Below are 12,111 nucleotides of genomic sequence, written 5' to 3' on the forward strand. Positions count from 1 at the left end.
AGGCATTTTTCCACAAACTGCTAAAACACATTTATGACATGAATTAAGAATCTTAAATGAACAGAAACTAGATTTGGACAATAAAAGCACCACTTAATTATAAGAGATAATAACTGTTTTGAAAACAATGATCATGCAAAAATGAAGGATGATTTCATAAAGAAATTGTACAAAATATAAACAAAATATCTATTTTTATTGAGATCACAGCACATGAAAGTCATATATGGCTACAACATGGCAGTGTTGATCAGTAATGAAAAAATACTTTCAAGTTAATATGTGAATATAGAAAACCCATCAACCCATCTGCACTTACAGTAAGAATCAGTAGGTTCTCTGACACTTTATTCTTAGTTTGAATTCAAATTCAGTACAAATTCTATTTGTCACATACATTCATAAACCGTCATACACAGTATGATATGCAGTGAAATGGTTGTATAACCGCCCATGACCTAACAGTCTGGTGATTGTGCTCCTAGATGTTATAATACTAATTATAGAAGCAATTAGTGTTTTGAAGATGTACGACAACATGAACTGTAAATATAAATAGATATAATGTGCTTCTATGTTCACATATTATTTTGTCAAAATTTTATTGTATAAAAGGCATCGAACACATTGAGGCATAATATTATTTCTTCAGTGTTCAGTGACAACAGGAGAGAGGAAATACATTTATATTCTCCTGATTAAACAAAAGGGTTCTAGCAGGCAAGAGCCATGTGGATGTATATTCGTCTGGGTACAGGATATAGAAGGTGTTACCACATAAGACATCAGGAAGCACAGTGAGGGGTCTGTTCTCAGGGCACAGGAATCTTCTTATTCGATTACAATGTCTTACAATATTATAAAACCTTACATTCAGTTTGTAAAATGTCCCAAAATGTCCCACTCATAAGACTTGATTAATTCCCTGCATGCCAAGAAACGAAGAAGTAACTGTTAATATATTTTATGTGTGTTAATATATTTTTAATATGTTTTTAGGGGCCGTGGTGGCTCAGAGGGTTAAGGCACTGAGTTACTGGTCGGTAGGTCAGTGGTTCGAGTCTCACCTCCAATAAGTTGTCATTGTCCAGGAGTGCTGTATCATGGCTGACCCTGCACTCTGACCCCAGTTACGCTGGGATATGTAAGGAAAAGATTTTACTGTGCAGTAATGTATATGTGACAAAAATAATTAACCTAAATTATATTAACACACTTACAGCCAACTGAACAGATCATATAAAAATACAAATCTACACTATACATGCTGGTAAGGGCATTTTAATGCCGAGTTTTTCTAACATAAAAGTTAAGTTGTGAACTTATTAGCTCCTTAATTAACCTTATGCTAATCTCTCTTCTCAGTGATGTCCACCATCAGGGCCATCAGGGACTCTGGTATAACGGGCATTTTCCCAGTGGGCCAATGCAATTTAGGGCTGATACAAATTATTATTATTATTATTATTATTATTATTATTATTATTATTACATTTATTGATTGATTTTTTTTGCCTTTCACGGAGAGACTGGGATCCACTGAGGGACCCATTGATTTGTCTGCTGACAGCATAAGACCAATCACGTGACACCATAGTGATGAAGTACCTAGCTCCGCCCATATAAAAAATAAGTCATTTTTTAAAAGCTATGTGAGAAAAAGCTTAAAAGTTTGCAACCAAATGTGCAAAGATTCCAGACATCTGTAGAGACTGCTGCAGTCAGCTCCTCTTCATTGTGCAGCATCATCAGACAGGTGTAGAAGAGCAGGTTTAGAGTCATAGAGGGGAGCAGGAGTGAACTGTAATCGATGATGAGGGCCGGAGTGAAGGGCAGAATGAGGAGGAGCAGGAGGAGAGGGAGCTGAATCAGTAGGGAGGAGCTTCATCATAACAGGACCTCATTGAGAGGTAGCCTATCCTAGTGTGTGTGTGTGTGTATGTGTGTGTGTGTGTATGTGTGTGTGTTTGAAAAGCAAGATATCTTATATGCAGTGCAGCTAAATAAAGTAATTGGATGTTTATCCCAGTCCAGCTCTGTCCACTGTCTCTGGATTGTACGCTCAGTTTCTGACTGGGTGAGTGTCTGAGACTTTATAAACTCTGTTATTTAGTGAAAAAATTCTTTAAATTTCAGAGAAATTCCCTTTGATGCCTCTCCGGTTACAGCTGCTCTTTTTGGCTCAGAGTTGCTTCTCACAGATTTCTGATAAACCTCTTCAAAGCAGACTGTAAGTCAAACAAACACAAAAACAAACAAACAAAAACCACTCTTTTTCAGGATATTTAAATTTTCTGACATGTACTGTACATGGGTGGTGTCTGTCTAGACCAATTCTTCTACTGTAGTGTTGAGCTGCCTGGAGCAAAAAGGCCAGGGCTGATTTATTTTTATCCCAGTTCAGCCCTGTGCACAATCACTGGCTGAAAGACTTTATTTCAGACTGGGTGAGTGTCTGTGGCTTCATAATGTTATAAAGTTATAATGTCATCTGTTATCCAGTGACAATATAGTCGGTCAATGTCTGAAAGATTCCCTTCGACACTTCTTCTGTTACAGCTGCTCTCTCTGACTCTGAGCTGCTCACAGCTTTCCCATAAACCTCTTTACACAGACTGTGAGTCTCTGTGAGGTCTAAAAGTTTCTGTTCAAGAGTCTTAAGCTCTCTGTTCTTCTCCTCCATCTGTCTGATGAACTCTTCCTGCATCTTTGTTTTCGAGGCCAAAATGTTTCTCTGGAGTTCAGGCAGGATGGTCTTTATGAGGTTTCTCTCTGTCTCCATCCTGACCTCTCCTTCATACACCTCCCTGATCTCCTCTATCTCCTGTTGGTGCCTCTCCTCCATCTCTCTCCTCTCCCTCTCTCTCTTTTCTTTTAGTTTCTTCACCTTTTCTTCCATTTCTGTCCTTCGCTCTACCTCTTGTTTCAGCTCCCTCTCAAGTTCTTTCCTTTTCTCTTCATCTCTCTCTTCTTTCATCTTTCTCTCCAGTTCAGTTGTTCGCTCATTCAGTTGTCTGATGTCTCCTTCATGCTCCTGGATCACTCCCTCTATATTTGTCAATGATTGCTGCACCTCCCTTTCCATTTTTTCCTTTACCTCCATCTCCTCTCTCATTCTTTTTTCTTCACTTTTCTTCAGGATCTTAGTCTCCATTGCTCTAATCTGAGATTCTGTCTCCAGGTAGATCTCACTGCTGTAGAATTTCTCTCTGTTTCCTTCCACCATCTTCTCTATCTTCTCTAGCAACTCTGAGACCTGAGAACCATCTCCTCTCTCCTTAATATTAAGACAGTGAAACCTGTTTCCACATTTCTCTACAAGTCTCTGGACCTCCTGGTCTCCTGATTGAATAAACTTCTTAATGTTCTTCTTCTGAAGATCATCAGTAACACTGAATATGATCATGGTGTTTTTCCAAAATCTCTCTCCAAAAGTCTCCTCTATCTTCTCCAGCATCTCACTCTCCTCTCCTGTAGGCTGTTTTACAGGTATGACCAGGAGGAAGGCGTGGGGTCCTGGAGCAGACTTCTGGACACAGAGTCCCACGTCATGTTGCAGCTTCTCCAGAGAGAGTCCAGGAGAGAACCAGTCAGGAGTGTCCACCACAGTCACCTTCCTCCCAGCCACATCCCCCTGTGTGCTCTCACTCTGCTGGGTGGATGTAGATGTAGCTCTAGATGTAGCAGCCTGGTTCCTCTCCTCTCTGCTCAGGATGGTGTTTTCTGCTGCACTCTTCCCAGACCCCGTCCTCCCCAGCAGCACCAGCCTCAGTTCTGCCCCAGGAACCGACACTGGAGAATGTAGACTACACGATTCTGCATCCACTAAAAATGAACAAGAATAAATCATTTAATACAGAATCACTTACTGCATTGTAGTGATTATATTGTTCTCTGGAGTACAGTGGTGGCCTGTCTGAACATTAATGATGAAAAGGCTACATCATTTAACTAACTCAAGTTTAAATACCACAACATAAAGAGTTGCTTTTAACATTAATATACTGTATGTGTGGAGCTAGAAATAAAGCAATTTTGTAATGGTGAGGATCTCATTAAAGTAATGTTTTATACACTATAATTAACCACTTTCAATGTTTAAATTACACTTCTTATAGTTGCTAAATAGTTGCACCATTAACTATCAGTATATTTATATAGTTTACATGATTTATTGACCATAGATTTTGAAGTACTGGCATTTGAATTTGAACTAAATAACCTATTTTAATTACATAAAGTAACAAATTACTCACTAGTTAGAGGCAACACTTCTTTGCTGTTTCTTTTGAGACATATTTTTAAAGAATGAAGTGTAATTATCTTTTAAGACCCGATAAAGAAAAAAGGACCTCTATGAGAGTGAATTGCAGGAACAGCAGTCTAATAAACTAGTATTTTCCAGTTTAATGTCAGCAGTAACAGTTAAGTTTCAGTGCACGTCTCTCTCACATGCTATCCTAGCTGGGTAGTTCATAAACCTCACAAAACAGTTAGGAGTCTCCAGGAAGGTTAGGTCTGGCTTTGTTTTAACAGTAATATATGTGTTTAGGAGAAAATAAAACAATTGTTTATGTATATTCCTAGCTGATGAATAATTATTTTACCCACTTTGTCCTAATTTGGTCATTTCTAAGTCCCTCCCACTAGTGATTTTTCTCCTTTAACAGCTACAATTCCATTTCACACAAACAAAAAGGGCAAATCCTATTCTGTTACTCTGTTCAGGATCCCTGAATATTTACAGATATTTCTCTCTTATCTATTAGATGTTTTTTATTTGTGAATGATAATATTTTATATTAGTTTTACACAATATTGATCTTTTTACTGTAATCTAATTATAAATGTAAATGTCTACATCTGCCTGCTGTGTCTCTTTATAGTCGTCTCTTTTACCCCTAAACTAGTGTTGAGTTACACACTGAACAACTAACATTAATCACTTACATGTAGGACGACGTCCCTCCATACTGTTTCTTCTCCTGATTGGTGCTGCTGAGTCCTGAGTCTCTCCACTCACTAGGAAACATCAGAACCAGTCAGAATGAGAGAGACATTCTTCTATAATTAATCACTTTCACTGTTTAAATTACACTTCCTTACAGTAGCTGAAGAGTTGCATCATTAAGTATCATTACAGTATATTTCATGTCCTTACATATGATTTATTAGGTGTAGATTAATATTTCAAGTGCGTCTTGAAAAGCTTTTAACTGCTTACTGTAACAAATTACTCACTATATGGATGTAACGCGTCCTTGCTGTTTCTTCTCCTGATGGCGGCTGATGATTCTGGATCTGTCTGTTCCTGCAGCTGCTTTGTTTTCTCCTTTAGAAGTCTTTCTTTCTCCTGAAGCTGTTTGTCTCGTTCAGTTAGTTTGTTTTTACTGGATTCCAGTTCATTCATTAAACTCTCCAGTTGTCTCTCTTTGTCTTTCAACTGTATCTGATTCTCCTTTAATAACAATAGTGTCCTATTTGTTTTTCCCAGTTCTTCTTTCACCACTCTGAGCAGTGTGTCCTTCTCTTCCAGTGTTTCATTATTCATCTCCTGTATCTGTGTGTCTTTCAGTTTCAGTTGTTGATCTCTCTCATGTAGAGCTCTGTCTCTCTCCTCTAGCTCTTTACTCGTCTTCTCTAGTGTTGTATTTGTATCTTTGAGTTGTGCGTCTTTCTCCTTGATGATTTTCTCTCTGTTTCTCAGTTCTGTATCTTTATTCTTTATTTGTCTTTTATAATCCTCCAGCTGTTGGTCTTTATGTTCCAGTGATTTTAATGCTCCCTTCAGTTCTTTAAAATATTAAACAGGAGAGTGAACTGAATGATTAATGTGATCATAATCAGTCATCAGTTACAGAAGTACAGCTTGTTATGACTGAAGCCAAATTTACAATATGTAATTATTTATTAGATAAAGTGAGCAATTTAATTAATTAGAAACATTGACTGATTGATTTTATTATAGTAAAACCAGGAAGGTACTTAAGGGATTTAATTTTAACGTCTGTATAATACATGCTTTAGAGCAGGGGTTCTCAACCTTTTAAAATTTAAGGCCCACAATAAAGAAAAAGCATAACATGAAAAAAAAAAAAAAAGTAGACAGTAATGTGTTTTGCCACCGTCAGCTGTAACGACTAAAATAAATATTCCATTTCCCACTAGTGAGACACCTGGACTTGCTTGGAAATAAGGAGATCAAGCCTAGGTGGGACGGGTGAGAGGCTGACATGCAGAGTAGCACTCAATGTTGTATTCAGTTTGTTTTGTGCTTTTGATTTCCTGACAGTCACAGTGGAAACTCTGACTGATATAAACAGGTGGTTGTAAAAGGGAACAGAAATGTGATTGTCCATTTTGACATGGATGGACACTGACTGTCAGGTTGTTTTCAGAATGAGTCGAGGTCAACTTGTTTGAACTGAAGCTTCAGCCTGCTGTCTGCTGATTCATCCATCAGTTCATCTTCCAACACAGTGGACAGAATCATGTCTTCTGAAGCAGAATCCACAGATAAAGGGTCCAAAAACTAAACAATTCTTTGTCCACTGAGAAGTAAAACTGCAAACTTTTGTGACAACAGAGTCTAATGCTGGGTTATACTGGATATGTTGACATGAGGTGAGGCTTCCAGACTTTCACTTAGGAGTGAAAACATCACAAATCGTCCCTCCTTGACTATTCTGTTGCAAAGAATAACTTCTCTTAGTTCTAAAAGGTGATTAAGTTCACGTCCTCTTGAAAGCCATTATATTTCAGTTGTACAAAAACTGCAGATGATCTGCATCTAGTCTTTAAAACAGAGCTGCACAACACATTGAGTTCAGTGCATTTTTATAGATATAGTTCACCATTTCCAAAGACACGTTCATGACTTCATGCAGTTCTGGTGACATCTGCTTTATGGCTAGACTTTCCCTATGTACAGTAAGAGACAGTGTGTCCACTTGGTGTCAGGGGTTATATCTTGGATCTGTTTTACAACACCACGATGTATCCCTGTCATCAACTTAGCTTATTGTCTGTGCAAACACCAGTACAGTATTTCCAATCAAGCCTTTTTTAAGTAAAGAAATCATCACTGAACTCATAACATTATCTGTAAGCCACTGTTCTTGTGTAAAGCTCTTTGCAAAAAAACAAATCTTTATACAAATTACTGTCCATGTGGAATCTAACAAAAACTAACAATAAAGCAGCGTTGCTAACGTTAGTGAACTTGTCCCCCTCTATGGCAAATTATCTGCGTGTCTTTATTCTTTCCACAAGTTGACATTCAATGTCATCACTCATGAGAACAATTCTTCTGCTCATGGTGTCAGTAGACAGTGGTATGGACTGAATTGTGTTTGCAGTGGGTTCCCCATTAACTCCCTGCACAAATCTTAACCGTTATACAAAACAAGCTCCATCTATATGAGCAGAAACCAAATAACTATCTTTCAACAACGCTTCTGACTGCACTGTTAATATTGTGATGACCTTCTGTTGTACCAGAAACACAACCCTTTTCATTAGAAAATATTCTTTTGGCTTCCCAACACATCTTGGGTGCTTTGTGTTAAAGTGTCTCTGAGCTTTGATGTTTTTTTAGATTCATTTGACATGATTTCAGAACATTTAACACACTGCCTGCCACTATAAATACACAATTAATGTATTTAACGTCACTGAATACATTACAGCACATGTCTTGAGCATTCACTAGCACAGGTTTATCTCCCACATCATAGTTTTATTTCAAAAAGTTCTCCATTTTGTAACTGTGTCCAAACATTAGCTAGCGTGTGGCAAAACATTTGTCTCTATCTGATGATGTGTCCATCGGCACTCTGATATTCTAATGTAACAGTACAACAGCCACGCCCCACTGGGTGAGAACGCCAGCTTTAGAGCAGGATGTCAAACTCAAATCACACCCAGTACATGTAAGTATTATTTAACATTATTTAACAGCCCATAAAATACAACTATTTATTTTTAAATATATTTTTCTGTTAATTAACATCTATTAAACTAGGTATTAAGTGTAGGATCGAGTCTTAAAAAAAGAAGAACAAAGTAAACAACTGTTTAAAATATCAACTGATAACTTTAGTTATACTGATGCTGTTTTTGTTGGGTTTTTTTTTTTAGATTTTTTCTCCAAACTTCAAAAATATCTAACATTAGGAGATTCATGGAGAACTCACACAGGACTGTCTCTGTTAGGAACTGACATGTACTTAGTCTCCTGTCTCTCTCTCATCTTTTCTTTTCCCCAGCAGACTGTATTTATTGCTCTGTACACTGGGTGATGTGTTTCAGATGTGTTTCAGGATTTGGCATCAATCACTGAATCCCATTTAAGGTGTGTTTGGACCCAGCGCCTTGAGTTTAAAACGTGTGACTTAGATTAATTCATAGTTACAGATATTAAAAGTTAAGTGTGCATAGTGAATATCACTAAGTTTTTACTCCTCCATAAACACTTTCTGTGTGCTTTCTCTATAATATTTAAATAATGTTTATAATAGAGAATATAATAATAGAGAGTGTGGAAAAAAAGTTGTGAGTTTCAGATGCTTATTGGAGATCTCACTATTGAACACTTTACTGTACAACACATGATCAGGTGTGTTTACTTTTGTAGCTCCTTCCACACTCACCAGTCTGTAGAGCCGAGTTCTTCATTTTCATTCTCTCATCTTCTGTCCATTTTTTGTTACTCTGTGAAAGAGAATAAATCAGTGTGAAGGTTTTATACCTGACTCCATACTGTATGTACATAAAGTGTTAAATAAACATGAAGTGTTTCTCTGTTCACATCAGTGTGTGTGTGTGTGTGTGTGTGTGTGTGTGTGTGTGTGTGTGTGTGTGTGAGACAGGTGATATGACTAACATTATACACTAACCTGAGTAATATACGTATACGACACTGATTGTGTTTTATTGTAATTGTGACAATAAATAGTTTATTTTTTAATTTTTTGTTATACTTTCATGACCATCAGTCAGCCGTGATTAAAACACACAACACAATTCAGACACTAAGAGTTTATCATGGATTTGTTCTCTGAAGTGACATTAAATTTGCCCTACAGATTTTAATAAAATGGTTTTAAGTAAATTAAAATTAAGTAATGTATTTTGTTTTGTTTGCTTGTATTAGCTTTAGCATTAGCACGATCATTAGCATTAGCCTTTAGTTTGTAGCCGAGTCACAGCCATAGTTCACATGTGTTTAATGTATGAAGGAAAAACTTTTTTATTTAACATATTAATCTGTACTTGCATCCTGCCTGTTAAATGTCATTAACAAACAGCTCAATGTCCATGTTTCTATTCAATGTGTCAGTCGTGTGATAGTTTTTCTGACCATCACTGTGAGCTGTAACCATAGTAACCCATCACTGGGTAATAGACTTATTATAACAATTTAAGATGTTTTTAAGCTGCTAGTATCAGTAAGAGATTTATGAACATTAATAGTTTAGTACAGTTTACTCACCTGATAAACACAGACGTCTTTTATTTGATGATGTGACAAAAATACAAAGAAAGTTTGATTAGATTCCTAAAAATGCTTTGGTAATTTTTGTAAATGTCTCTGTATTATATGGAATAGTATTAGATATAAACATTCTGTGGCTGTTCTCAGTAAATACGTTTTGTCCTGCATTAGTTTGTCTCTCTTCTGTTTCTCTGCTGATTTTGGAAAAGAAATGGCTTTAGCTTTATCATATTAACTCTGTAAGAAACAAATTTACTGATCCACTCACTCACATTCTGTTATAATCTCTTTCATGAACAATTATCTAGTGTGGACTCTCTAACTCACTTCTCTCACTAAAGTTATATACAGTACACTAACTGGACAAAAAAAATGAGAGATAAAAATAGTAAACTCCATGAAAAAAATATGATCTGAAAAAAATCATAAATGAACGTGATCAGATATCAAACACTTAGAGAAGTTAAATCATTTTTTAAAAATCCCCAGAAATATTACATCAGAAATCACAGAGCTCACAGGATTGGGACTAAACAGCTGTGTGACTATCAGAAAACCACTTGTTAATGAGGCTAATCAGAACAAAAATAATCTAATTAAATGTACTGAATGACCAGGTTATTACATCAATACATCATTATTCTTCCCAGATGTCCTGGACATACGCTGAGCTCTGTGAGCATGAAGAAGCATTTATACACAGGAATTATCCACCACATTACACACCATAAGGAAAGAGCGTGATCAAATGTATGATTAGTGTGTGTGGCTTTTTGTGAGGCCGGGCAGTGAACACTACAGTAATATTAGTCTCAGTAACTTTATAAATGAGTTATTACTATGAAATTACAATCCAATAAAAATTTTCAGCTTTTATCTCTCAGTATCAGTGTGTAGGTCAGATGTGTGTGTGCGTGTGTGTGTGTGTGTGTGTGTGTGTAGAACACTAATGATAAACTAGACAACAGCATAATGAATGTTCTGCCAGCGATCACAGTCTGTTGTGTTCACTACACTATGCTCATGATGCTCAGTGGTACTTTATACAAGTAACACAAACATATAAATAATATTTTTTTTATTAATGTCTTTCTCACCTTGCTCTCTCCTTTGTATATCCCTTGTGAACGTTCCCTGTGGATAATAAAGTGTAAATGTTTTGTGCATGATCGAACTGTTACTCTGTACATAACACAGTTTATGTGTCTGTTCATAAACAAAGGAAAGCTAGTTAAGGATGTACAATCAGTCATCACACAGTAAATCTACAGAACATTCTGTTACACTGTGCTGATGATCATCTGCTCACACTGGAGAGATTTATCAGCTACAGAAACATAACTGTGGAGGGAAAAGTCACGCAGCTGGAAACAAATAAAACATTAACTTATGTGTCTTTATTCCATCACTTCCATACAAATACTGTATGCAAAACAACACAAAAAGTGTTCTGCTATTATCATGTGTAATTACAGATCTGTGTATGTGGAGAACATTAACGCCTCATCAGTGTATTTAGATCTCGTTCCCATACTGAGGTGTAGCTCCTTATTAGTGCAGGAGAAAATGGAGTGTATAAGAGGAGAGAGATTCTGATGGAGTCTGGCAGTGGTGTGTGTTATATGTTACATGTTTGTTGTGTCTTTTACTCGACATGGTAAACGTCTCTGTCTACATTATTGCAGTGCAGTGGGGTTACACACAGGTGCATTGTGGGAAAGAAGCTGACTGATGGAAGTGGAATCTCACTTACTGATCAGAGTCCTTCACATAAACATCATCTGAAAATAGTTTATGTTTCTATTTGATTCTTGAATTAAAATCTAATACATGTTATAAGTTTATAAAATATCAGTGTTCATCATTAGTGTGAAGTCGAGTTATTTACTTACCCATGCTGAAGGTACTGTGTGAAACAACAGAAAGAAATGTAATGTTAGATAAAATATAATGAGAAAAACTTATGATTTACAGACAGAATATCTTCATTCTTTGCTTTTAGTTTAAAGATGTTCAGCTAAAAGTTTAATATTTATATTAAAATAACAAGATAGTGAATAATAAATAATTTAGAATTAAACAATTAAATACTCGGTGCAGTAACACACATCTGTGATCAACTGGTGAATAAGACACTTCATATCGAATGAAAATGCTGAGCATCACCACGTTCATTCACATTTCTATCTGTATCAGGAAAAATTTATGGAAGTTACAGCATTAATAATTATTATTAGAGTTATTATTACAGCATTAATTAATTCTGTTTCCGGTGGTGTTTCCTCCTGAACTCTGAATAAGCAGCTCATTTAGTTGCCATTAGATGTGCAGAGAAAATTATTGTTGAAAACTTCAGTCCAGTGAGACTGCTATGTGCAGTGCCTTACTTACATGAGTGATCTCTGCCTAAAGCTCAGACCAGACTATTAAAGACAAAAGAACTTCCACTCTGTCAAATTCCATGTAACAACGCTTCTGTCTCTGACGCAATTTTACATTTTCACTTTTCCAAAGTCAATAATTTCCAATAATGAAGTGCGAGGCTTTAACTGTAATCCCACGTGCAAATCCACAGCCCACTACACACACACACACACACACACACACACACACAC

At 36.4% G+C, this 12,111-nt stretch overlaps 1 protein-coding gene across 1 annotated transcript; it reads right to left on the bottom strand.

The window, feature by feature from the left end:
- Positions 1 to 2,000: 2,000 nt before the first annotated feature.
- Positions 2,001 to 8,715, bottom strand: LOC128511917 (trichohyalin-like). The gene is made up of 4 exons (XM_053484967.1): positions 8,652 to 8,715; positions 5,242 to 5,793; positions 4,951 to 5,022; positions 2,001 to 3,825 (listed from the first exon to the last, which is right to left on the bottom strand). Exons 1-4 carry the CDS (start codon positions 8,680 to 8,682, stop codon positions 2,495 to 2,497), a joined length of 1,986 nt encoding a protein of 661 aa, XP_053340942.1. The 5' UTR covers positions 8,683 to 8,715; the 3' UTR covers positions 2,001 to 2,494.
- Positions 8,716 to 12,111: the final 3,396 nt, after the last annotated feature.

Source organism: Clarias gariepinus, chromosome 24 (genome assembly GCF_024256425.1).
Source record: "Clarias gariepinus isolate MV-2021 ecotype Netherlands chromosome 24, CGAR_prim_01v2, whole genome shotgun sequence".
NCBI classification, from domain to species: Eukaryota; Metazoa; Chordata; class Actinopteri; order Siluriformes; family Clariidae; genus Clarias; species Clarias gariepinus.